This window comes from Pseudogymnoascus destructans, assembly GCF_001641265.1.
Source record: "Pseudogymnoascus destructans isolate 20631-21 unplaced genomic scaffold scaffold_1, whole genome shotgun sequence".
Lineage (NCBI taxonomy): Eukaryota > Fungi > Ascomycota > Leotiomycetes > Thelebolales > Thelebolaceae > Pseudogymnoascus > Pseudogymnoascus destructans.
Window position 1 is genome coordinate 1,078,573 of NW_020167520.1, and position 27,034 is coordinate 1,105,606.

General features: G+C 49.3%; 7 protein-coding genes across 7 annotated transcripts; 4 read left to right on the forward strand and 3 right to left on the reverse strand.

Annotated features, from left to right (window-relative positions):
• Positions 1-356: 356 nt before the first annotated feature.
• VC83_00276 (uncharacterized protein) lies at positions 357-1,376 on the forward strand. The gene has a single exon (XM_024463971.1). It carries the CDS (start codon positions 743-745, stop codon positions 1,316-1,318), a length of 576 nt encoding a protein of 191 aa, XP_024328542.1. The 5' UTR covers positions 357-742; the 3' UTR covers positions 1,319-1,376.
• A 2,257-nt stretch (positions 1,377-3,633) lies between these two features.
• On the reverse strand, positions 3,634-4,761 carry RPL13 (ribosomal 60S subunit protein L13A). Its single transcript, XM_024463972.1, has 4 exons — positions 4,676-4,761; positions 4,565-4,611; positions 4,322-4,480; positions 3,634-4,263 (listed from the first exon to the last, which is right to left on the reverse strand). The coding sequence occupies exons 1-4, from the start codon at positions 4,710-4,712 to the stop codon at positions 3,859-3,861; spliced, it is 648 nt and encodes a 215-aa protein (XP_024328543.1). The 5' UTR covers positions 4,713-4,761; the 3' UTR covers positions 3,634-3,858.
• Positions 4,762-7,095: 2,334 nt separating this feature from the next.
• On the forward strand, positions 7,096-8,940 carry VC83_00278 (uncharacterized protein). The gene is made up of 2 exons (XM_024463973.1): positions 7,096-7,198; positions 7,251-8,940. Exons 1-2 carry the CDS (start codon positions 7,178-7,180, stop codon positions 8,124-8,126), a joined length of 897 nt encoding a protein of 298 aa, XP_024328550.1. The 5' UTR covers positions 7,096-7,177; the 3' UTR covers positions 8,127-8,940.
• Positions 8,941-11,352, forward strand: VC83_00279 (uncharacterized protein). The gene is made up of 2 exons (XM_024463974.1): positions 8,941-9,577; positions 9,626-11,352. Exons 1-2 carry the CDS (start codon positions 9,088-9,090, stop codon positions 10,780-10,782), a joined length of 1,647 nt encoding a protein of 548 aa, XP_024328551.1. The 5' UTR covers positions 8,941-9,087; the 3' UTR covers positions 10,783-11,352.
• Positions 11,353-11,358: 6 nt separating this feature from the next.
• Positions 11,359-12,133, reverse strand: RPS18 (ribosomal 40S subunit protein S18B). The gene is made up of 2 exons (XM_024463975.1): positions 11,905-12,133; positions 11,359-11,819 (listed from the first exon to the last, which is right to left on the reverse strand). The coding sequence occupies exons 1-2, from the start codon at positions 12,072-12,074 to the stop codon at positions 11,519-11,521; spliced, it is 471 nt and encodes a 156-aa protein (XP_024328306.1). The 5' UTR covers positions 12,075-12,133; the 3' UTR covers positions 11,359-11,518.
• Positions 12,134-21,614: 9,481 nt separating this feature from the next.
• On the reverse strand, positions 21,615-22,048 carry VC83_00281 (uncharacterized protein; the record flags this gene model as incomplete). The annotated part of the gene is made up of 2 exons (XM_024463976.1): positions 21,615-21,898; positions 21,946-22,048. The coding sequence occupies 2 exons, from the start codon at positions 22,046-22,048 to the stop codon at positions 21,615-21,617; spliced, it is 387 nt and encodes a 128-aa protein (XP_024328305.1).
• Positions 22,049-23,029: 981 nt separating this feature from the next.
• Positions 23,030-26,573, forward strand: PDE2 (3',5'-cyclic-nucleotide phosphodiesterase; the record flags this gene model as incomplete). The annotated part of the gene is made up of 4 exons (XM_024463977.1): positions 23,030-23,776; positions 23,843-24,688; positions 24,780-25,369; positions 25,419-26,573. Exons 1-4 carry the CDS (start codon positions 23,596-23,598, stop codon positions 26,571-26,573), a joined length of 2,772 nt encoding a protein of 923 aa, XP_024328304.1. The 5' UTR covers positions 23,030-23,595.
• Between the last annotated feature and the right edge of the window lie 461 nt (positions 26,574-27,034).

A 27,034-nucleotide genomic window follows, 5' to 3' on the forward strand; every position in this document is an offset into this window, starting at 1 on the left:
AAAGGAACCAATGGACCTCAGACATTTCGCTCCCCTCTGAAACGGATACAATGTGTTTATGTTCTCTTTATTTTAAGGTTGCATATATAGTCCTGAAAAAATCGAGGACTTCTCTCAAAATAACAAGCTACACCTCCAGCACACACCAGCACACAAGGGCCAAATTACCTGACGTAAAAGCAAGCCGGACTTGCAACTAGCACATCAAGTACAGGTACTTTTGTTCCATCCCAAGAATGACGACTCCACTAACCTTCGGCGTAGAGCTGGAGTTTGCTGTCGCCAGCACCCATCTTAACAACAACGACCCCCACCCCGCCCACCCAGGCCGCATCCATTTTGCGCGGCCCGAGCAGCGCCGTCTCACTCCTGACTCGGAACAGCGTGCCAGAGTCCATGAAGCTATTTATGTCGCTTTGCACACTGCCGGTCTTCCGATGGGCCCCCAGCCAATCTTCGATTACATGACCTGGTTCGTAACCGATGACCTGACCATCGATCCTCCGCACAGAAATGCGCCCTGTAACAGCGCAGTCTACCGCTGGCACTCTGCTGAAGTTATCTCGCCGGCATTATACTTCCGCCCCGAGTCACTAACCCAAATCCGCGCCGCCTGCGCAACTATCTCCACCGAGTTCCGTGTGGCAGCCACAAGAACTACAGGATTACATGTCCACGTCGGAGATGGCGCGGACAGCTGCAGACACTATTTCCTCCTCACCGCCACAGCCAAACTTGGTGTATGCCCCTGCGCGTCGACTCGATGTACGCATGGCTTCATCCTAAATGGACCATTAGCACCCTTCTTGAGGACCTATTCAGCTCTAAATTTGGTACCGTTGAAGCTCTCGTGCGCGAATTTCAAGTCTGCGGTGGAGATCGGTGTGCTGTTGAATTTTCTAACCTAGATGACCCTATGGTCGCCATCAAGCAGACGATCGAGTTCAGGGCTCATCCTGGGACGCTGGATGGGGATGATGTGGTTATGTGGGTGAAAACTGTGGTAGGGCTTGTGCAGTGGGCTCGAGAAGCTCATTCGAACCAGCTTATGTCCCTTATGGCGTACGTCGAGGCGGGAAATGATGAGTTTAGTATTACAAGCTTACTGGAGATGTTGGGTTTACCTGAGCAGGCGGAGTTTTACAAGGGAAAATTGCATCCGCTTAAAGTGGCGGAAGAGAATGCTGGCAGAGAATATGAGATCCAAGATCTCGCAAGGCCAAGAACGGACATCTTGGAAGCGTTTGGAATTGGTGCTGATGGGGTAGCGACGAGGGATAATTGGGGGAAGGATCTAATTTTTGACCCATATTACTGAATCCTGGCGCTTCAAGAGAGTATGGACAGAGGTAGGTTAGCAAGTGAGTCAGCATCAGGCAAGTTATTTTATACTGTTTTCCCCCATTTCACATTTTCCGCAGTTTCTAAATAAAATAATTGCGTATTGAGTAAAAACAAACAAAATCGAGGAGATTCCCATACATATTAAAAATGCATTATTCTATTCAATAAGGTCACTAATAGGCGATTTTTTAAGATTACTAGACATAATGTAACGGGGTGCCGCCGTTATAGGACATGTGGTATATAAAGCGTGTTACGCGTATTCCGGGCGAGCCGGAACACTGTAGTCTTTTTGGCTCAGTGGGATGTAGCGCGAGCGTAACCGTACATCATTACACATAAACACCGATCAAATACTTTACTACCGCATCTAGACCAAGCAATTTTTTAAATAGGCGTGTTAAATGTTGTACATGGCCATAACTTGGGCAACTTTGTCGAGGGTTGTCTGGTGGTGTTTTGGGGCAGCAATAGTTACGGCTGCTACGGCAGAGAAGACTGCGAATACTTTTCTCTTCATCTTTAGAGACGAAACTGTTGAGATGTGGTTTTTTGGCAGTCTTATGGGCTTGTATCCTTGCTTATTTTAGAAGTTCAGATAGTAGACCGTGGGGGGAAGGATTGGTAATTATAGTTCTGGGGAACCAAAATACGGGAGAGTCCGATAATGATTTCTGGAAGCCCTCAACGGCTCCACTACAGACTGCAATGATGTGATGGAATTGCAGTAAAATAAGCGCTGGTAGGACGGGGTAGAAGGACAGACATTGCATGCCACAAACAGCCTGCGTCTTCCTGCAATTGGAACATCAATCAATCGTTTTACTAACCGGTTTCAGCTACTGGTAAGAGGGGGTCTTCAGCAGCACTGTCTACGAGACAGGCCCCTATGAAGGGTCTTCTTTTGTCTTCTCTGCTTCTTGCTTATTGTTCACTGTAATACATAATAGTTATCCTTATTGGAAGCTGTGGTTGCTGTTGAGTAAAACAGGAGACGTAAGGCCACCGAGCACAGTGACAGTGTGGTGGACCGTATTGGAGCGGGGAAGAGAGGTTCGTGCTTTCCAGTGCCATATCCGTGGTTCCTACGAATCGAATACGCATACTCAGGATGAAGTCTCAAAATAAAACAGGCCTGTATCCAAACGAGGTTGTGATATGGTGAACGGCTCTCTACATTATGCATGCAGTTCGACTGTGAGATACAACGGCCTCTGTAAGCCTGTCGGAAATATTCGTGTTACAGTGTTTGTGATAGCTGAAGCTGTGGGGAAGGAGGTCTATGCAGACCGCTACTATCGGAAGTCCAAGTTCTCGACGGGCTCTTAATCCTTCAAGATGTACGAGGGTGCAAGTTACCGATATAGTCTTCACCTACTCGGGCGTCGATTTATCTTCTAGCACTGAGTGAGACATAGTCATACTGGGTAATCATTTGGCTCTTTGTGAATTCAGGTATTGTTGCTGCTGTTGTCGTTGTTGTTGTTGTCGTTGTCTGAGACAATTGCATTTTGATTCATTTCAAAGTGGTGGTTAAGGTCAGGGTCTCAAAGCGTTGCCCTTTATCGTGATGCTTTATGACTGGGGAATTTGCAGAGAGGTGGGCTCAGGTTGGTGGGACATAACAGCCTCTGAGCCGTGAGGAATGATCGTGGGGCATGATTGTGGGAAGTGGATTCGCGCGGGGTGCATGTTCCCTATTCCGCAGGCAGATTCTCTACTCTCTGTGTCCTCTCCTTGATTACTGAAGACGAGTTTTGCCCGGTCAGCCACCTTTCGCAACCGGCAGCAGTCTCTTCCCTTCTCGCGCCAACTGCCAGACGGCTCAACCAGAGGTAGCCATGAATCACTTGACCATTGTCTGAGCTCAGCAAGTGGGTTGGTTAGCAGGTGCATCTTCAACCGATCGCACGGGATCCTGTACAACAGCCCGAATGTTACACACATCCGCATCTGAAACCAACCCCAAGGTCGGCAGGGAACCTGGGAATCCTTTCGACGTTGGTATGTCGTGGAGCTTGGGGTTGCCGTACACGCATAGTCAAGGAGCCATAGTGGGGCAAGATCGGCAAGTTCGAAGTGATGGGATAAGGATAAGGTCCAGTGAGGACAGAAGGCGTTTTCCGAATCGATTATGTACCAACAGAATCTAAAAACATCTTCATGATGAGGCTTCGTGCATATTCCGAGAGACTTCTCTATTTGAAGCGGGGGCCGCTGGTGTGTACAGGGAGAAACGAATAAAAGGCATTCGCGCAAAGAGAAACGGTGTAAAACCAAGAAAGTTGCAGACAAAATGGAACCAGTGTATAGTGTATGGGTTTTTCAGCTGGATAAAACTTACCGTAACTCTCAAGTCATATCGCATCACATAATCCACATATTTTCGCATCATAACTGCAATTGTGAAGCCCTTTGCATTCATGAAAGTACACCTAAGTAATCCTTGAATGCAATAATCTGATGCAGATCCACAACCAGACTTGCAAAAACACCATGCCCATACCCTCACATTTATTTCTTAGACGCAGCAGCCTCGTCAGCCTTGTCCTTCGCCCGCTTCTCACGCGCACCGGCGTATCTTTGCTCGCTCCTCGAGTCTCTGAGCTTTCTGTAAGCACCACCCTCAACGGCAGCTGGGACGTCGCTCTTCTTAATCTCGGTAACGGCAACAGCGGCAGCGTGGGGGAATGCGGCCTTGGTGCTCTTGGTGTACTCCTTCTGGGCGGCGGAGACCTCCTCCTTGGAGGCGTCTCCGGACTTGGCCTGGCCAGCCTTTCTTGGGAAAAGGATGAGGCGGGCACGGTAAGCCTTGAGGCGCTCGACGTTCAGGGTGACGGACTCGACGGAAAGGTTCTGGCGGCGGGTGTCGACGGAGATACCGATGGTGCGTGCAAGCTTGCGTGGGATGGCGGCCTCCTAAAAAACAGTCAGATATCCGGTCTTCTTCACCTCGCGCGTCTGCGCTGCAAATTACCTTCAGCTCCTCAAGGGAAAAACCACGTCCGGCTCGGACACGGCGGTTGTACTTGACAGTTGGGCAGCGGACAATTGGTCTCAGCTTGTCCACTGGGCGAGGGGCAACAGCGGCGGCCTTGGAGAGACGTGCATTGCGGCGTCTGAGCTTACGACCTGGCTATTGTGGGTGTTAGAACTTTTCCTGGTTTCGTCTTCCTTCGCCCCGATCTTGTTTCGGGCATCGCAGAGGGTGTGAATGTACCTGGTCGAAGTGAACGCGAACCCGACGCTGCCAATCCTTGCGGAAATCTATCCATCAACAGTCAGTACCTGGGTCATTCGAAGCGCGCAATATTGCTGATGATGTTCTTACGGTTGTGCGGGATCTGCTGGTTGTGCTTGATGGCCATTTTGGTATCAAGTCGTTGCCGTTGTCGTTGGTCGTTGTCTTCGTGGGAGTTCCAAGTCGGAGGAAGAGGGAGCCACAAATTCGTGAAATCTCGACTGTGTGCGCCCTAAGCGAGAAATTGCCCAAGCACAATTGTGATGTGGGTAGCGGGCAAGAATTCACGTGCCGCTTTTAGAGCACGGGCCACCGAACTTTTTTTTCGAATTTATTTTGGCAGATCACGTGCAAATTGAAATGGTAGATGGAACTGTTTGTTGGTTCCTCAGGCTGCAAAACATCTTTCAGGCGCTAGCTAAAGTTTGCAGTGTTTGCACTTGCCACATTTCCCGATTGAGACTCGCTTAGTTCCTACCAGTTCAGTATAAATATCTGGCCTCCCCCCTTCGATAAACCTCTTCTTTTCTTCTTCATACTTACCTTGTGATGGCCAGGATGCTCATGAATATCCTCGGCCCTAATGCGAGAGCTCCATTGCACATCGGGGACTCAAGCATCGGCCAATATCCTTCGGGGTCTTGGATCGCGGAATTTTTGATTGCACTCCCTTTGGGAACCCTTTTCATTGAGATCATGGCCTGATGCCTTGGCTTGAAGAAGAGCACCACAATCTTTTTCCGACGTGCAAAATAAGAGAATTGAAACAAATTGTGCTTTTTATTCTAGTATAATGTATAATCGTGGTGGTAAGCGATATGCGTTCGCGATAAATGTGGATGCGTTCACGACATTTTACATAGTAAATTAACTAAAATCGCAACTTCTTCATTTTCTATAGCTACTATTTTACGTCCTTTTTAGTAATTAACAACTTTATAACTCTACAAAAGTTAAATGCTTCTAGTATAAGTAGCATTATATACATATATATTATCTATTAAATTTAGGAACGCTAAAGAACATTTAAGGTAACGTATTTCATAGGCGAAGCGATCACTGAACTTCCCACCTACAATTGAGAAATTTACAAGATAATAACTCAACAACAACTTCATAATATATATTAAAAATGTATTTCTAGCCTTTCCTATTTAGTTGAATTTGTACCTAATCATTTAGGAATAATCTATTCAGTAGTTCTTAAGATATCACGTTTAGGCACTGAAATTTAGACTAGGTCTTTATATTTCCTAGTCTAATTGCTTTAAAGCTTAAAATAAAAAAATCTACGTGTATGTATAAGGATACACACACATTTTTAGAATATATTATGAAGTTGTTAAGTTCTTATCTTGTAAATTTCTCAATTTTAGGTGGGAAGTTCAGTGATCGCTTCGCCCAGGTGATCGCTTCGCCTGTGAAATACGTAGTTTATATACGTTTTTATTAAAAAAAATTCCACTACATTTCTATCTTTTATTACCTTTAGTCATTTTACATATAATTTACTATATAAAAGTACCTGTAAATTTTGGTAATCGCGAACGCACAGCGCTTACCACCACGATTATATATATAGCTTCGTAATATCAGGCTGGTGCAATTTGGATGATCATAGTAGATCTGTGATGTTGGCACGTACTCTCTGGTGAGGAAAATGCTATCGTATTCATGGTTTCTGCAAAGAACTATAACAGTAGTCGTGTTTGAGAGACCTTCATATGTCATATCCAGGCATGTCAGGGCCTCCCATCTGAATAAATTTGGGTCGTTCCTGGCCCAATCAACAAGGTTCCATCCCATCAATCGCCTGTGTCGTTGGAATACGCGGCGGCAAGGGGCAAGCGACATCTGAAGTATCCTCACTGCTATACCATGACGTTGCCGTGGTACCCCGCAACGCAATTCCTCTCTGGAGCGAGCTCGCACGACCAGATTGTCCATATCCAATTCCATAGCCTTTCAATACCTATTATTATTTTATGTATAGATTTAATATTATACCATCTATCAAGCAATTGGGCTTTCTACATTTTGAGATTAAACCTAGGTACCATAGCTCAGTCTTCGTTTCGTGATCTCTGTTCTGCGAGGCTGAAAAGAGGGGTATTGCATGCACAAACAACAGATCTCGGTGGCATGCTAAAGAAATACCACAGAGAGTTCAGAATAGCATAGATATTGTATATTGGTGTTTAAAATAATGGACGAAGCTCTGTTTAAATAAACTAGGGTTCTCTGTTCTGGAATATAAAATGTATATATGGAAATTTAATATTATTTGTAAAGAAATTAAATCCCTTTTTTTTCCCACATGTAAACCACATTGTAAGATTCACCCAACGGTAGGTACCAAACCACTTGAGTATGAATAGATACGTAATCAGAAGCAAATAAAGCCTACTATTCAGCCTGTAGCCGTGGGATTGAATGGGTACAAGCCCCAAAATGAAGCCCATGCGTTGTCATGATTCCCCACACGTGATGGGATAATATCGTCACCCCGCACACCGCCGCACTTAACACAGTACTCCCATATCCCAACATCAAACACCCTCACACCTAAACAGCTCCTGCACTACCGCAAAAATGCCCGTCGGAATCAAGACCGTGAGATCCGCTGTCCCTGCTACACATCTGGACACTGCCTAACTGTTTCCAGCCGTCGAACCAAATCAAACTCACAAACGTTTCGTTGGTGCGACTCAAGAAAGGCAAGAAGCGCTTCGAAATCGCATGCTACAAGAACAAAGTGCTCGAATGGCGCAACGGCATCGAAAAGAACCTCGATGAGGTCTTACAAATCCCGAACGTCTTCGTGAACGTGTCGAAGGGCGAGACGGCGAAGAAGGAAGACCTGGCGAAGGCGTTCGGGAAGGACGTGAAGCAGGATGACATTATCTTGGAGATATTGAACAAGGGCGAGCTGCAGGTTGGCGAGAAGGAGCGCGCAGCGCAACTGGAGCGTGTCCACAACGAGATTGTTGATATTGTGGCGGGAAAGCTGGTTGACCCGAAGACAAAGAAGGTGTATACTACTGGGATGATCGAAAAGGCGCTGGATATGGTCAGCGCCGCTGGATCGCAGGAGAGGCAAGAGAAGAATGCTGCCGGAGCAGAGGCCCCTGCTGAAGGGGAAGAGAAGAAGCATCTGCCAACGTGGACTGGAGTCAATGCTACGAAGAACGCAAAGAGTCAGGCCCTGGAGGCTATTAAGGCCCTGGTGGCAAGGCAGCCCATACCAGTTGAGAGAGCCAGGATGAGCCTACGGATTACATGCCCGATGAAGGAGCTTAAGAATACGTTGAAGGGCCAGAAGGTCGGTGGAGAGGACGGAGAGAGGAAGATGACGGTTAAGGAAAAGATTCTGGAACTGGTCGAGCAGATCGAGAGACAAGAAGTTACCGGGAGTGAGTGGGAGCTTGTCGGTTTCGTGGAGCCAGGAGCATACAAGCTCCTGAGTGATCTTATTGGAAGCGAGACAAAGGGTGCTGGCAGGATCGAGGTTTTGGATATGGCAGTTAAACATGAAGATTGAAGGGTTGGTGAAGCGAGTGACCAAGAGGAAGGTACGGGATACGGTTCAACCGCCCCATGGCTTCGATTCGATATATTCACGGAGGCTGAGCAACTGTCATATTCTGAAAGTGGCCACTGATGGGAGACCCAGGCAGGAGAGTCTGGGCAAGCCCCAGGAATCCCTCCCGAAACAACTCGTATGGAGGGAGAGGTCTTAATAGTTAAGCGGAAGACAGAATCCGAACAAGATATCCCCCATACTCTATTTCGTTCAGCATGGCTGCAAACATCATTGTACTCGTGCCGGCCAAATGTCTGAAGAGCGACTGGGTGACATCAGTGATTACAACAACTGTAGTTAAAATAAAGGCTTGCAACTACTCGGGCTATGATTGTCATATTCCTTACTCAAGAGATACAGATAAAGAGGGAGATACTATCTGCTTAAATTGCTGGCACCGATCCTCAGCTATGTACATACAGTAACTTACAGGACTCGCTGGGAGATGCCCGAAATATCGACACGTGACATACTTCCTAGGCAAAAACATACAGCTTACGTCATTTCCCGGATAAGGCCTCTGAGATGGTGCAACCTGGCGGATCCGAAGTGAACAGTCCCCAAATATAACTGCAGCAACTGTAATGGAAAAGAAAGGGAATAAAGAAAGACCTTTAATAACTGGCTATAATTGTTGTATAAGATCCTCAAATAATAGAGCACAAAAGGGATATACTATTAGCTCAAATTGCTGGTATTCCTTCTTAGGTACATAGAGACAGTTCAACCGGTTCCCGCCACCAAGGCGTTAGCGTAGCGATAGCAACGACGCTAGCCATCACACAGTCATTCAGGCACCGCCCACCGCCCACTTGCCCCATCGACCATCGTCGCCACTACCAAGTGCGTATACCTTCCACACCATCTCCCCTCACCATTCCCAACAACATCAATCGTCAACCAAATATTGATACAGACGATGAAATTCCTTGCCACTACCGCCCTCATCGGCGCTGCGACCGCTGCTGTTGCTCCTCAGCAGCATGTCTTCAAGAACCCGCTCCACCAAGAGCCGATCGTTGGTGACTCCAAGGCAACGCCTTCCTGGAGCTCATTGCTCGGTCCGCTGGCGGAGAGCATGAATAACATGGGCGCTGAGGCGAAGGCCGTCTGGGACGAGGTGACGATGATGTTCCCCGAGCAGATGAGCAAGGCAAACCTCCTGTCGTCTCCGAAGCCAAGCAAGAAGAGACCGGATAGCACATGGGACTACATCGTGAAGGGTGCCGATGTACAAGGTGTTAAGATTATGAATGCGAATGGCGAGGAGGAGAGGGCTATCGATGGCAACCTTGAATCGTACAACCTGAGAGCTAAGCACGTTGACCCAAAGAAACTGGGCGTTGATACTGTGAAACAGTACAGCGGTTATTTGGATGACGAGGAGAACGATAAGCATCTCTTCTACTGTAAGCACCTGACAACCCATGTCCACGAGTCTTGATTAACAGTATTAGGGTTCTTTGAGTCTCGCAATGATCCGGTCAACGACCCCGTCGTTCTCTGGCTCAACGGCGGCCCAGGCTGCTCATCCCTCACTGGCCTCTTCCTTGAGCTTGGCCCATCATCCATCGATAAGGACCTTAAGCTTCACAATAACCCATACTCTTGGAACGCCAATGCATCTGTCATCTTCCTCGACCAGCCCGTTAACGTCGGTTACTCCTACAGCGGTGGCTCTGTCAGCAACACCGTTGCCGCAGGAAAGGACGTATATGCACTACTCACCCTCTTCTTCCAGCAATTCCCGCAGTATGCGAAGCAGGACTTCCACATCGCTGGAGAGTCATATGCCGGCCACTACATCCCAGTTTTTACCTCCGAGATTCTCTCGCACAAGAAGCGCAACATCAACCTGAAGTCGGTTCTCATCGGCAATGGCTTGACTGATGGTTTGACCCAGTACGAGTACTACAGGCCTATGGCCTGCGGTGATGGTGGCTGGCCAGCTGTTCTCAAGGAGAGCGAGTGCCAGTCTATGGACAACTCCCTTGCACGCTGCCAGTCTTTGATTGAAAGCTGCTACCAAAGCGAGAGCGTCTGGTCTTGCGTCCCTGCCAGCATCTACTGTAACAACGCGATGATGGGTCCTTACCAGCGCACTGGACAGAACGTGTACGACGTGCGCAGCAAGTGTGAGGACAGCTCCAACCTGTGCTACTCTGCCCTTGGGTGGATCTCTGAATTCCTCAACAAGAAGGAGGTACAGGCTGAGCTTGGTGTCGAGGTCTCCTCGTACGACTCGTGCAACTTTGACATCAACCGCAACTTCCTGTTCCAGGGTGACTGGATGAAGCCCTTCCACCGCCTGGTCCCGAGCATCCTCGAGCAGATTCCAGTGCTTATCTATGCTGGTGACACCGACTTCATCTGCAACTGGCTCGGTAACCGCGCCTGGACTGATAAGCTCGAGTGGAACGGACACAAGGACTACAAGTCTGCTGAGACGAAGGATCTAAAGATGGGCGAGGAGAAGACAGGGACTGTTAAGTCGAGCGGGAACCTCACATTCATGAGGATCTTCGCCGCTGGACACATGGTGCCAATGAACCAACCCGAGCCCAGCTTGGATTTCTTCAACAGGTGGATCGGTGGTGAGTGGTTCAACAACTAAATTGTTGTGGACCATATATAGTCGATTGATTTGGGTTTGGAAGGTGTTGGTGATTTAGGATACTTTGGACATAACATGATTTGCATTATTTTTAAATTACATCGTCTGCTGCCATTATTTGAGTATAGTTGAACTGTATTGTGAGTGCTACCTCCGTCAATATTTAGCGCTTGTGGAACGGATAATCACGTGGCTACACAATATACTGTCAAAAATATATTTACAGCATGATTACCATAGTATAACACTGTAGTTAATCCGGATACCGTTTTCAAGTAAACTTTGGTTTCTGACCTCGCCGGAACTGGTCTACTTGTCATCCCCAATGCCATTTCATCGAGTTATTGCCAATAGTCAGCGCTTACCTCTCGGGCATATTTTACGTGGTGCTTGAAAGAATAGAGAATGTAAGAAGAGTTACTACGAGCGATTGAAGGTGCACAAAACGTTACGGAGGAACCGAGCGGTGTTGCACACGGCGGCAGGTCAGCTAATCCCGCGGAGTTTTGGACAATTGATCCGTAGCCCACAATTCCGTCTGGAGAGACAGAACCACAATCACATAGAACATAAGGAACCGATTGTTTTTAATTGTTTTCAGATTGACACAGCGAGGTAGAGGACACCCATATCCCAGCGTCTGCTGAGGAGCGATACACCAGCATAAAAATGCGTGCAAGCCCTTGCTATGCTATACTCCGCCCTCCCAATCCATCCCAAACCCAGAACGATGCGCTTAACCTCCCTTCTTCTTGGAGACACCGACGGTGCGGCCCCTGCGTCCGGTGGTCTTGGAGTGCTGTCCGCGGACACGCAGGCCCCAGTAGTGACGGAGACCACGGTGAGCGCGGATCTTCTTCAGGCGCTCGAGATCGTCACGGAGCTTGGAGTCGACGTTGTTGGCCAGGACCTGGTAGTCCTTGCCGTCCACGATATCGCGTTGTCTGTTGAGGAACCAGGCGGGGATCTTGTATTGCGTGGGGTTCTGGATGATGGTCACGATGCGCTCGAGCTCTTCCGAGGTGAGTTCTCCGGCACTGTTGATTCAATTAGTTTCTGTGTTGTTTGACCCATCTAGTCCATTGCGCTCTTCAGACAGTGGACTGCATTGGGGATGCATACCGCTTGTTGAGGTCAACATCAGCCTTCTTGCAGACCAAGTTGGAGTAACGGCGTCCGACACCCTTGATCTTGGTCAAGGCGTACATGACCTTTTGCTTTCCCTCGACATTGGTGTTTAGAAGTCGCAGGATGAACTGGAAGTTCGACTTCTCGGCCGATACGAGAGACATGATGGCGACTGTTGTGGTGAAGTCGCTGTCGCTATCGAATCTTGCCAGAGGAAATGTCGTAAAAGCTCTGGACGTGAAGAAGTGTGCGGACTAACCCTTAGCGTGGAATTTACAAGCGAGGTCATGTGACGACCACCTGGATATTCAATCATCATTCGAGGCGGCGCCAAGTGGGAGAACATCGACGACCAGCCATCAAGATCACGATTTAAAATAATAAAATATTTCCGGGAGTATCCGGTTCTTGTTTCCTGGTTTGATCCGATTCGTGTACGATGATGCTATTACCAATTTCTGGTCCTGATACATCGTGGACCTGCCTGTTATATCCATATCAATCAACCCTGCCTGCCTTTCATCTGGAGTCTGATATGACAGTTTTGGGTTCTTGCTTCCGGATCCGAATGAATCCGGCATGAGTTACTACCTTACCGGGATTTCACGTAATTGAATAAGGGTAGCACGACGGTAACGGGGACCGTCACCAAAATGGGCTGGTGTTCCCACGGTTTTTGGTGCGTGCTCCGGTGGCACCACCCGTTTCTCATGCCAACGGTGATTCCTCTCAAACGGTCAACGCCAAGCACCAGTAAATAGAAAAGAAGCCGTAGTAGAATAGTAAAATTGACTCACCGTTTTCGATCCTTCTTCGGTGGCCCGGATTGGGCTGTAATTGCTCGTAAAACCGAGATATATTGGCCACGGTGATTATGAATATCCACTGAAGTCGCCTTTGCCTCGGTGATAGCACCATTTTCGAGGCCGTAAACGGTGATGGCGCCATCTTCAAGGTATTACGGATGCCAGAAGTCGGCAGTATACTCGGAATGAACCATCGCCGGCGTGGCCAGCAGTTGAAAAAAGTGAGAATCGCACCCAAAAAGCAAAGCGCGGTGATAAAAGCAGTGCGGTGATAGGAAAACCATACGGCAGCAAGAAAAGCATACGGTAATAAGAAAAAACCTTATTCTAACGTAGCTTCAAAAGGCCGAACAGAAAACAAGTGAGGGAAGCAGAAAGTGAGACCTACCGCGGCAGCCCGTATGCTGCAGTCGACAGGAAGTGTCGGTTCGTTCTAGTTGACAGGGTAAACAGACAAGCGGGCCTCAATATATACCCAAAAACCTGGGAAGAGGCTTTGGGAGTAGGGAAGCCGGGGCAAAAGCCGCCGTGATCATTTTGATTGTGGCGATGGGAGAGGTGGAACATATGGAAGCTAGCGGCACCAAGATGATTACGGCGAAGGAGCATGGGACACAGGGAAGCAAAGGAAAAGAAGGCATCAGGAACAATCTTATATTCTATATAGCTTCAATAATATAGCCATCATCCATGCAAATGCCAGCCGGATTGCCTCAATGTGATCATCTATTCCGCCCAGCCCGACAGCGACACGACAAGCAGCCCATGACATTCCAGCCATTCCATCACTCCGAAACCAGCAAGTCCAGCAATGCCCAAGCCCACACGCCGAAAGCACCAAGTCCAGCTGAGATGTGCACCAAGTCCAGCGGAGATGTGCACCAAGCTAAGCTCATACTCCCAAGCCAAGCCAGTATCCATGCAGCAAAGTGCCGCTGCCTAAAAGACCCCATCCATACTTCGAGTTTCACTCCGGCTCAAGCGGCGTTCATTCGAGACCTCCTAGTAACATAAGGGAAACTGGGAGGATGGCAGCGCTTTTACAAGTTAAAAGTGAAGCTGTAGATATAATAAATGAACTCAATTTCTATATCTATCTACCTATTCATATTTGTTGAAGGAGGAGGTTGCTCAGACTGATTGGTTAGGCGTGTGGCTCGCCAACCGAATCGGGTTGCGGACCACCCACAAATAGTTCCGTAGATAGCTTCACTCAGAACAACAATACAAAACATATATTCAAGTGAACTGTTGTTCAACTCAACGTGATAACTATGCCGCTGCAGATACAGATACACCACTGATCTCAACAATATTGCTCTATGTGATGTCGATTTCGATGCTTTGAATACGGCTTTATGAAAATAGGTGATACGTGCCTTCCGTATTTGGTGGTTTCTTCGCCCACCGTAAATTTCACTCTAAATTTCGAATTCTGTCTCCAAATCGACCTTTACCTATGTAAAGGTAGGATATGCCATCAGAATTGGCACTGTGAAGGTAAGTTCAATCTCATTTGAACGAGTATTCAAACTCTCACTTGTCATGTCAACCGCTCGCTCTCGAGCTTCATTCTGAGCTGTCGCGCTCTATTCTTCTTGGCTCTCCAAGGCCGCCAAAACATTGGCTGACCTCGCCACAACTTGCCCAATGTGGTTGGAGCTCTGTTTGGCATTGTCGAGGCCCTTTGAGCCTCTCTGAACCTTCCTCGATCATTTTCGAAGCTCGCATTCAATGCTGTCCAGAGTACTGTTGTCATACTGACATTCGTTGCACTCAGTTTGCTATCAAACTCAAGAGCAAACTTAGAAATCTCCTCCTCAAACCTACAAGTCACTATACATATTTTGGCTTGTCACACCAACAACAAGAGCAATACTACTCAACGATTGCTACAACCCTCTATGATTCATTACACGTCATTGCTCCTTAGTTACTGGGCCGATATGACCACATAGCATATCTCTACAACCCTCTATGATTCATTACATGACATCACTCCTTAGTTACTGGGCTAATACTACACATGACATATCTCTATCAACTAGAGGTCTAGGAACATGAACAATAGCTCCAAAAGCTTCTACAACCGTCTATGATTCATTACACACCATCGCTCCTTAGTTACCCACAAGATTGGTTAAGTTATGACATAATTTGTCTATAGGGGTACTCTGACCTTGGACCTCCTTTCACTTTCTATATGCTAGGAACCTAGGAGATGGTTCTATGGGATTCTCTTACGTCGACTACAGTTACCAAGCCTGGTTAGTCATGGAAAGTCTTGGAAAATGAGAGAACTACACTCCTTTAGCATAAATAGGATTGCTCTTTCCTTAAGAAAGGGCAAGCAGACAATACAGTAAATCGACTATCACATACTTCCACGTCTTTTCCAAGCTTCCAAGCATTGATCTTGTTACTCCTTGTTTCTGAAAAGTCAGTGAGGTGTTAACCTCTGACTTACCCCTGAGTTCCCAGACTCAACATTTGTTGCAACTTGTTTGAACCACTTCACTACATCACACACCTGATTGCTGCGTTGTGGAATAGTCTAAGCTACAACCCTTTGGCTCTTTTTCTAAGACAGTGTGTTGTCTTAGTAAAATCATCCCTTCCTTGGGTGGCTAGATTCTCACATCTGGTGCACCCACCATTACACCGGGCATGAGCGCTCCCTAGCCATTCCCAGGATGTCTGCAATGCACACCATCTTGCGCACCTCAATTTGAGGTATGTCAAATCGTGCACAGACTCTGGATTTGTATGGGGTTTTCAGAGTCCAAAGGGGGGGCCTTTGGATTTTTGAAAAAACAAAACGTGCATTTCCCCAGCCTGATTTTGGCCCTGTTTTGGGTACTTTGCTATGAGCACTCTGTGGAGTGTCTTCGGGCGACTATCATAGGTGGCACATACTTATGTATCGCATTACCAGTAAGTTTGACTATGTTTCCATTCTACAAGCTAGTGTGTCATGACACTCCTTCGATATTTGTGTCACGACCCTTCGATTCGCTTTAGTCTCTAGTACTTATTTCACTATGTCATTCACTTCACCTGCTTCGCTCACTTCGCTCACTTCGCTCACTTCGCTTCACTTGCTGACCTAGATCAGCCCAAATGTTGACTACTGGCTTAGGCTCTCTTGTTATTGGCTTGCTGCACTAGGGCTCGCTTAGCTAGGGTTCGGTTAATTAGTGCCTTCGCTTATTTGTGTAAGGATGCCTCCGTACCTAGATACTCAAAGAACCTGTCTCAGAACTGTTACAGTCACTACAAGCATGGAATCCGACTCGGTGGGGTTTCGAACCAGTAGAGGAGCATATAGCGAGTTACACTATAGTGGGGGACGGTAAATGTATAGGGTTCAGGGCCGATGCAGACCTGTTGCGGTGGAAGGCTCAGGGCTAGGGTTGGGATAACCGAGTCGGGCCCGTTTCGGGAGTTAAGGAAACAGACTCAACGGGGTTCCCCCTTCATCTTTTTTGTATCCTTCATAGTAGACCTATAGGATAGCATCCGTTTAGCCTCCGACTCGCACTCTCATATGCTATTACTGTGAGCTGGGTGCCCTGTGTCCTTACAATTTGGCACTAGGGATTTTTACTGTTATATAAGCACTTATTGCTCATGTCTCTTATTGATCTTTAGCTAGCAAATTATATACTATTTGGCCTTCTTGCAATTCCTCCTGCTTCGACTTACTTTGCATTCCCTTACTTCGAGTCGAACCACTTGGCCAACCTGTTAGTCTCACCACTTGACCCCTGTGGTATAAAGTATATGCTTTGGAGCCTGAACTACTATACCTTGTCCTACTGCTTCGAGTATCGAAGTCTTCACATTATACTTCAGATACTTCTGCAGACTTGAAGGTCAGCCTTGGTTCGAACTGTCCTTACACAGTGTCCCTGGTCATGGCCACTTGTGGCCGACTACACACATCAGTAGGTTAAAACTTCATGTTTGGAATGCCTCAATTCTTTTCCTTTTTATTTCCTTTTTATTCGTTTAGTGGATTGATATGTTTAGAGGTATGTTGAAGCTGATTTCCTCCAGCTTGGGCATGTGTTTCTACATGTCTATACTCAGTTAAGTCAGGTAAGTGTTTTTATTTTTATTTTCTTTATGTCCTTTCAGTTTTGGGTATATTCTAGCCTGGTAAGTGTCTATATTCTCTATCTCTGTTCGTTTTTGGGTATATTACAGCCAGTAAGTATTTTTATTTCTCTATGTCCTTTCGCTTTACCCCTCTTCTTTCCTTTCCTTTTCTTTCGTTGATACTGTCTGGACAACCGCCGACTGAGCTAGCTCCAGCGAGCCCAGTTTTTAAATCGGCCAAGTCCAGCGCCTTTCTCTTTCTTTTTGCTTTGCTCAGTTCAACCGTTAAAGCAGATCTGCCCGGTCCAACCTGCACCAAACTGTGAGTCTCCCAACCCCCCCTCATCTATTACATGACTACCAGCTATCTAATTTGATATAGATACTCAAGAACCACATGTCGACGTGGCAGAGTGCTACCACAAAGCCCGACATCGACCTACGAACTCGACACTTGGTAGCTGGCTACCCATTTCGACATATAAACGACACTTGGTGGCTGGCCGATGCACGGAAGGAAGGATAGGAAAGGATAAGACCTGGCGATGGTCTGAACGAACTTGAAATAAACAGCCTGGGGTAGGTGCGGGGTCTGGGGGTTGGTGCGCGAGAGCTATGATGCGAGCTTTCGGTGGCCGCTTGATGCCACAGCTCAAATGTGGCATCAGAACTTGGGTAAGGAGTGGCAGAAGGGTGGAGGATACTGGCTAGATATATCTATGTAGTAAATATAATGTTTCTGTGCTTATTAACTGTTTCCTGGCCGGTGAACAGTGATCTTGCTGTCACCGATACCACCCAACTACCATTATGCCACCGCTATGGCCGGTTTTGCCGTACCTGGGCCAAATTAAGGTGGTGATACCGGCGAATCCTCATTCACTGGCCATATATATCTACAGTAAATCACCAGTTTCACCGAATCCATATATTTACTGTAACGTGGTTTATCAGTACGTCGGACATATCAGTACCTCGGACACTTTTCATTGGCATTCTACTTTGAATATCAATAAATCAACCATAACATATTAAATTAACTATAACTAAGCGGAATCAGATGAACTAGACATATCTATAGCTTCTTGACAAGTTCGCGCATTATGACCAGCTTTTCCACAGATCCCACAGCATCGCCTAGACGGTTGCCCCTCCTTGTGACTACCCCCAACAGCACGTACGTCGCGTCGTACCTGCTCATCCACATCCTTCTGTGCGATAATAGCCTGTGCATCCTCTACTATAAGTGCACCTCCTTCACGGACACGAGCCTTTTTAGCCCTGCGGCGTTTGCTAAGGGCTTCGTTGGCTGCTCGAAGGGTACGTACCTCAGCAGACAGAAGGGTGTTCTCATGTGCTAGTCACTCCGTACCCTTTGCCAATGCAATAACTGTCCCGAAGAGTGGAGTTGGCGAGCTTCCTTGGTGATGGGCAATTCGATTTCGAACGAGGGTTGTTTGTGAAAGAGCTTCAGTTGGGTTGGAAGGGGTCTGGGAGACCCAAGGGTTGGTGTTGGCAGTAGAGGGTCTAGAGGGAGTTGGAGTCCGTAACCTCACGTCAAGCTTTGAAAGCACTGCTTGCGGGTCGAAAGGCACTAAGCCAGCTCCGCGGAACCCGGACTGGGCGTTTTGGGCTGTCATGGATTCCAGATATGCTGCTCTAAAGGCGAGAAAGAACTCGACCTTGGTAATGTGGTTGATATGAGCCTTAATGAAGGTCTCAATCTGCCGACCATATGCCCGCTTCAACACACTAAAGCACCCGACATCAAGTGGCTGAGTTAAATGAGACGAGTGGGGAGGTGTCATACTGACATTCGTTGCACTCAGTTTGCTATCAAACTCAAGAGCAAACTTAGAAATCTCCTCCTCAAACCTACAAGTCACCATACATATCTTGGCTTATCACACCAACAACAGAAGCAATACTACTCAACGATTGCTGCAAACTCTTCTACTACATCTGTTTATGCTACATACATCACGGCATATCATTTGGACACTCATTGAACAAGTTATTAAGAAAATCTCCTCCTTAAGGGGGTGGGCCAATACTACCACATGGCATATCTCTACCAACTAGAGGCCTAGGAACATGAACGATAGCTCTAGAAGCTTCTACAACCCTCTATGATTTATTACACGTCATCGCTCCTTAGTTACCCACAAGATTGGTTAAGTTATGACATAATTTGTCTATAGGTACTCTGACCTTGGACCTCCTTTTCACTTCCTATAGGCTAGGAACCCAAGAGATGGTTCTATGGGATTCTCTTACGTTCACTACATGATTAGCAAGCTAGTTGTGGGTCGCACTTGATTTCTAATACATTTACCAAGCCTGGTTAGTCATGGAAAGTCATGGAAAATGAGAGAACTACACTCCTTTGGCATAAATAGGATTGCCCTTTCCTTAAGAAAGGGCAAGCAGACAATACAGTAAATCGACTAGCACATACTTCCACGTCTCTTACAAGCTTCCAAGCATTGATCTTGTTACTCCTTGTTTCTGAAAAGTCAGTGAGGTGTTAACCTCTGACTTACCCCTGAGTTCCCAGACTCAACATTTGTTGCAACTTGTTTGAACCACTTCACTACATCACACACCTGATTGCTGCGTTGTGGAATAGTCTAAGCTACAACCCTTTGGCTCTTTTTCTAAGACAGTGTGTTGTCTTAGTAAAATCATCCCTTCCTTGGGTGGCTAGATTCTCATATCTGGTGCACCCACCATTACAGGAGGTAGTCCAAGAGTTATAATGTTGTGTGCCTTGCAGTACTCTTGGAACTCGGCCGATTCATGACTCTCGTGCCCGTCTAACACCAGCATTCGATATGGACCCCTTGCACGAACAGCAGTATGTTTGTCGAAGTGTTTCAACCATTCTAGACCCGTCTCATTGTTTGTCCATCCATTGCTTGTCAGTTTAACAACCCAGTTGTGTGGAAGGCCGCCGTCTGTATACCAATTTGCAAGATGATTCTTGCCTTTAACTACCAAAAATGGAGGAATACTCCAGCCGTCACTGTTGATACAAGCAATCGCTGTAGCCCATTCCCGATTCCCTGGCTGAACTGCCTTACCTCTGCCAAGTCGATCTGCACAGGTAACAACCATTGCAGGGCAAATCACACCCATCATAAACCCAGTTTCGTCAAAGTTATAGAAGTCGCAGTCCAAAACACCATATTTTGCCCTCATATTTTCCACTAGTCGAAACCATGCGCCAATTAGTTCAGGATCTTCGCACAAGGCCCTTTGGAAGTCGTAAACGCGATTAAAACGCGTCTTTAATTCTGGACGTCGTTGTACAAATCGGTGGGCCCAGAGCTTCCCGACGCGCCTCCCTCCACGCGATTCGAGTATAAAATTTGCCATATCTTCTACACCAGCAAGCCGGGGTGCAAATCCTCTTGAATCCATATCAAGTATATTCCGAATAACCACCTCCTCTTCTAGTATAGTTAATTTCATCATTGCAGGCCGGCGTTCGTAGACAGTAGTTCGGCCGTTCATTCTGTCGCAGAGTGTAGAATGAGGTACTTCATAGAGCTTAGCAGCCTTCCGACGACTTAGATTTTTTGATGTTCGGATAGCCTCGATAGCTAGAATGATTTTTGCTTCTTGGGTAATCACTGACATAATAAAAGGTGGAAAAAACGCGTTGTGAAGTTAGAGGGTAGGAAATTCGGGAAAAGTGTCCGAGGTACTGATATGTCCGACGTACTGATAAACCACGTTATATGACTACGTAACCGCTATTATAACGTATCCGTACAAGGCGCATAAACCGTTCACTTTAAATACGGTTGGCTCTGGGCACCCGTAGCTCACCGATCGCCCACCCCTACTTTCGCCGTAACTGTTAAGTCCAAAAAGCGATGGGAAAACCGTTCTGCTACCCTTATTTAATTACGTGGATCCCCGGTAAGGTATACCATCTCATAACCCAACCCATCGCAACCCCCCCTTGCTTGCGCCTTGCATTATCCCTCCCCACCCTATCTCCCCATACCTCTCCTCGCTTCTCATGTCTCACCTCTCACAAACAACCTCTCACCCCATACCCATACCCTCCCAGCACCCCCGTCGCGGGACGACCACGACCCGGCGCGCCGCCCCGCGGACCATCCATGGAACGTAGGTAGTGGCATGATGGGATGGAGGCTGAAGCTCGTATGGGCGTTCATGTGATGCGACACCTGCGCACCATCGCTGTGGTGGTGTTTGTTACGATGGTCATAGAGGTCATGATGCCAGTCCATCTGGTGTGGGATCGAAGGGGGGACCGTGCGGGGGGGGGTGTTCGAGGAGGGGGGAGGTCATGTGATTGTGGTGGTCTGGGGTTGAGGGGGGCGAGGATCAATAGCGTACAGTACAGTACAGTACAGTACAGTGCAGTACAGTGCAGTATGGTACAGTACAGTGCAGTACAGTACAGTACGGTACAGTACAGTACAGTACAGTGCAGTACAGTACAGTACGGTACAGTACAGTACAGTACGTATTCCCACGTACCTGTGGAAAGGGATGTGCTCCGGGGATGTGACCAATTGGATGGGAAGGTGCGACGGGGGGTGGGGGGGGGGGTGGGGGAGCGGTTGAGTTTTCTGGAATGGAAGGTTTTGGGAGTTCTGGAAGGTGGAGGGGGGGTACGGGGGCTACTTTGGGCCAGTGGGTGGTACTTGGGTTGGGAGACAGGAGGGTGAAGTTGGGATGGGAGGCTGTGAGTGGTTGGACTCGGGGGATGGGTGGGCAACACGTGTGGTGATGGTGGGCGGCCGGTGTTTTAGCATATTAAGGCGGTGGTGGTAATGGTTCAGCAGCCAGCGATTGACTCGCGAGGGAGGCGAAGCGGAGGCGTGGTGAGGGGATATTGGGATATTGGGATATTGGGATATTGGGAGCGTGGTTGTTTGGGTTTTTGTTGGGTGAGGGGGAGATGACGGGGACTGATGAGGGGGAGATGGCCGGGGGAGATGGTCGGGGGAGGTGGCCGGGGGTGATGACGGGGGTGATGACGGGGAATGATGGCACCGGGGGGTGCTGGTAATGTGACGACGCATCATCCAAGGGTACTTCTGTAGACCATACTCTATTATGTACCTTCCATGCAGGCCACATGTACCTTCCAATGCAGAGACACTCCCCTCCGCTTTCTTCCCTATACCATACCACGCCGTATTTGCAATGGTGTCTCGCCTCCTATTGGCTGGAATTGTGGCTTGCATTGGTCGCCGAGGACAAGACAAGAAGAAAACAAAAGGGAAAAAAAAGGGTCATCCTATTGTGGTCTAGTCTGGGCTGTTTCGGTCTTAGCGCCTCTCTTTTCTTCTTAGTCGCTTCTTAGTGGTTGGTTAGTTCGTCCTTCCGTCCTTCTTCCCTCCTAGCACTCTGTCATCTACTATCCACCGCCTCTAACCCTCTACCCTCTACCCTCTATCCTCTATCCTCTACCCTCTACCCTCTACCCTCTACCCTCTACCCTCTATCCTCTATCCTCTACCCTCTACCCTCTACCCTCTACCCTCTATCCTCTACCCTCTACCCTCTACCCTCTACCCTCTACCCTCTACCCTCTACCCTCTACCCTCTACCCTCTACCCTTTACTCTACCCTCTACCCTCTACCCTCTAACCCGCTATCCACCCCGCTATCCACCGCCTCTAACCCTCTAACCCCCCCTGCCTCTAACCACCCCTGCCTCTAACCCTCTAACCCTCTAACCCTCTAACCCCCCCTGCCTCTAACCCTCTAACCCTCTAACCCCCCCTGCCTCTAACCCTCTAACCCTCTAACCCCCCCTGCCTCTAACCCTCTAACCCCCCCTGCCTCTAACCCTCTAACCCTCTAACCCTCTAACCCTCTAACCCTCCTCCCTCATCCCCTTACTTCCCCATTTCTATCACAAGTCCAACAAGCATGATGCTGTTACTTTACCACGAAGGCTGCTACTTGCTACTTGGACTACTTCTCTACTTCCCTCTACTTATCGCTGTCTTAACCTCTTGTACCACCCACTGCAACATTTGTACTGTAATATACCTTCGACGCCTGTTAGACTCTCTCTAGTCCACGTATCCCCCTTGTACCACTCCATTACACCCCGATGTACTCTGACTTACTCTAGACTCGGTACTGTGGCCCGCACACGGTTGCGGGTCCAGTGCTATGTTTCCTTTTGTAACCCAATTCGCAAATTCGCCATCCTACTACAGAGAAACAGAGAAACAGAGATAGAATCGTCCGCCCTCGCCGCCGCCTTCCCGCCTTCCTGCCGGGCGCACTTTCCTACTTTTGTTCCACCTCCCAACCCTCGCACCTGCCGCCTCTCTCTCCCCTAAACTCCGGCATGCTGTTGTCTTGTTGTCTATCTGTCTTGCTGTCACCCATTACGCACTCTACCACCTTCCCTCCACATACACCCTTACTCACTCTACCCGCCATAACTTCTCTTCTCGCGCCCATTGACAGACAAGACGCTGAGAGAGACACACCAAGAGATTGCCACGCACTCCGAACACCATCTACCATCCACTACACCGCGCGCCCGCGCCCAAACCGACAGGCTCATCGCCATCCACCACCAGAGACACACCCACCACCTCCCACGACTCTCCCACAACCCCACAACCCCACGCCCTCCCAACCCCCACAGCCAGCCCATCGCCCACCTCGACCCGCCACGTCGGCCAGCACACACCTCCGAGCCAACCTCGCTGCGCCGCGCGCGCGAGACTGAGGATCGAGGAGCTGAGCCGCCGCGGCGACGGCAGCCATGGCCATGGACGCCGCGTGCAATGTGTTGTATTTGGACCGCTCGGCGCGCCAGGAGCGGATGGTGCGGAGGGGCGAGGCGATAGCGGAGGAGGCGAGGGCAGGGGATGATGCGGAGGCGAATGAGGGCGCCAGGAGGCTGCAGGTTAATGTGCTGACGCTGTTGGAGACGTTTAGTAAAGGTGCGTGGTGGCCCCCCGATTATGTGTGGTGAGAGTTGATGGCTAACTTTTTTTGGTGGGTTGTAGTTTATGTGTGTCCGACTGGATTGAGTTGCCTGGCGCGAATTGCGAGACTGAATAATGTGCCCACGGCGGGATTGGTGCCTACGCTGGTGCTGATTGATATACCCGAGGACGACGACGAGAATGAGCGCAGGAGGTCACTACCATGGCACGATGCCGGTATACTTCCCGAGTCTAGCCCTCCGAGCATATATGGCTCGCAACTACTACGGCAAATAGTTGCGGACGTGAAGGAGATAGGGGTGGCAAGCATGGTGCTTCCAGTTGCTGTGATACGGAGGCGCATAGAAACACCCACCAGCACGCCCAGGCCCAGCACACCTATACGAACTATACAAAATACACAAGCAAGCCACCCGCGGCCGCTTCCGATGGAAGTTTCATCGATGGAGCTACCGCCGGATCAAGCATCCTTCATGAAGTACATCGACCTTGGGGCTGTAGATGTCCTGGAAAACCCGATTCGCCGGGAGTCGCTTCCCAGCCTCGCCATCCACGTCTACCGCGTGCACAAGCAGTTCCTACAGCGTGGGGAGCATTTCACGGCTCCTACCCAAAAGCATCAAAGCTCTTGGCCTGGCGTTGCGACACCAGAGCCATTCGCCTACATGCGCGAGGTGATGGTTTGTGACCTCGCGGGTCAGATTTGTGGCACGATTGTGGATCATCCCCTCGATCCGGTGGTAATGAATGTTAGCAATGCGCGGAAACGAGCTGTGGTCAAAGGTATATCGGAATGGGGTTTCTCAGCCCACGAACTTTCAGAGGATGAATTGCTGTTCGCCACCGTGACGATGCTGGAGCATTCGTTGCAGATAGACGGAATGGATGAGTTGCGGTTACCCAGAGGTATGTTTAGATGCTTCGCCTTGGCTTAAGGCGGGCTCCGGGCCGATGATGCTCCCTCCCGTGCAACCCGCATGCTGACATCCGTTTGTAGATAAGCTGATCAACTTCGTCGCCACCAGCCGTAACGGATACAATGCCTTTGTGCCATATCATAACTTTAAGCATGTTGTCGACGTTCTGCAAGCCGTCTTCCATCTCCTTGTGCGAATCGGTACTTTGCCACCATTCCCTCGGGGCGCGCAAGTAGAGACGGAGCCCACAACGAGGTTGGTGGGCATGCTAAGGCCGTTTGAGGCGCTAACTCTCCTGATTGCTGCAATTGGTCACGATATTGGGCATCTAGGCGTCAACAATATGTTCCTTGTCAAGATCAACTCCCCTCTTGCGCGTTTGTTCAATGACAAATCGGTCCTTGAATCATACCATGCGGCGGTTTACTGCCATATGCTGAAGAGGCTTTGGCCCGCTGTTGTCGAGAATGAGGAAATGAAGGGGCTGCTGATCAGCTGCATCCTGTCAACGGATATGGGGATCCATAGCGTGTATATGGAGAAGTTGACGTTTCTGCAAAAGGCCATGGAAAACCTGAGCGATGCTGAGCCGGTGGGCGAGAAGGAACTCAAAATATACCGCGATATAGCGTGTAATATGCTGATCAAATGTGCTGACATCTCGAATGTGGTGAGTCTTAACCTGCCTACCTTCTCTTTACAGCGACTAACAAGCATAGGCACGCCCCTACGACTGCGCTGCCGTATGGACCGACATCCTGACGACGGAGTTCCAGCGCCAAGCCGACATGGAGGACCAGATCAATCTCCCCTCGACCCTCTTCTCCCCGCCTGCCCGTGAGATGATCGGCCTCGCTAAAAGCCAAACCAGCTTTATGTCATTCTATGCGCTCCCGCTCTTCAGGGGCCTCGAAGAGCTCATGCCCACGTTGGACTTTTGCGCCTTGGGGATAGACCGCAACTTCGCAGAGTGGACGTCGAAGTCGGAGAAGGCGAAGCAGCAGCTTGCCCTAGAGTCTGGTAGGAACAGGGAGGGCAGCAATGATAGCGTCGACAGCAACAACCCACCAGTCTCAGAGAGCAGCGCTGCGGGGGCGGCGAGAGGTTCGCGTCGTTCGGGCGGGTTACGGGGAGGCAGTGGGGCCGCTTTGGGTGATCTGTCGAGGGGCAGTGCGAGTACCCACCCCAGTGATATAGACGGTATCGACGCGCCGCCGCCGCTGTCTCGAGGCCAGCCACCGCAATACAGCAGCAGACCCAACTCGCGTCCCGTGACCTGGGACGAAGCCAGCGCCAGCTCCCGCCCCGCGACGAGCTCGAGCGCACGCCGCGCCCTCGGGATGCCCGACGCTGTTGGCGGCCAGGTGATGACGCACCGCCGCAGCGAGACGACGGACGGGAGCGCCAGCGTGCCGGATAGCGGGGGGTGGGAGGGCAGCGCGCGGACGGCCGATAGCGGGAAGTCGGAGGAGAAGGCGGAGTGTATGAGCACGGCGCGGACGAGCGTTGAGAGCTCCTCCGGGATGCGGGGGTTGAATGGGGTGAACGGCGCTGGCGCGAAGAGGAAGAGCCTCGTGGGTAGCATGTCGACGCCGGATCTGCGCTCGGATTCGAAGGGGAGGATGAGGCGCGTTGATGATGCGGGGAGGAGGGAGCGCGGCCAACGCAGGAAGGGGGAGAAGGGCGGCGACAACAACGGCGTGTTTGCGTCTATGCGAGAGCTGACGAGGCGGCCGAGCCTGGGGAAGTTTAAGTTCTGGAAGAAGAGGGGGGAGGTGGTGGGGGGGTTTGGGGGGAGGGAGATGCAGGTGCAGCCGCAGATGCCGAATGTGATGGGGAGGAGGGGGAGAGAGGGGGGGGTGTCGGTTGGCTGAGTTGGATGTCCCAAAGAAGGTTGTTCCTGCGTGTGTACTGTATGTACGTGGTCGCGGGGTTGTGGGGGGACCGGACCGAATGGTGGGGAGGGGTGTTTATATGGTGTGGTGTGGTGTGGTCCGCAGTGACCGAGAGTGTCTGGATGCGGGCGTTTTCTGGGCGCGCGAACGCACAGACGGCGTTTTATTTTTGAACGTGTGTTGTTGAGCCCACAACCACGACCAACGTCTCCCGACGTCGAGATTATTTTTTATACCTTTTTGTTTTTGGGAGAGAGAGAGATGGATGGGGTACAAAAGGAGAAATGGGGGAAAGGGGGAAAGGGTATATATGATTAACGGACGGGTGTGGATATGGCTTTTATGGCGAAAACCCCGAATTCTACCTACTCGATTGATGACGACGGGGACCTTTTTACACAACAATGAGATGAAGGTTTTTTACAAAGGGAATGGTGTGG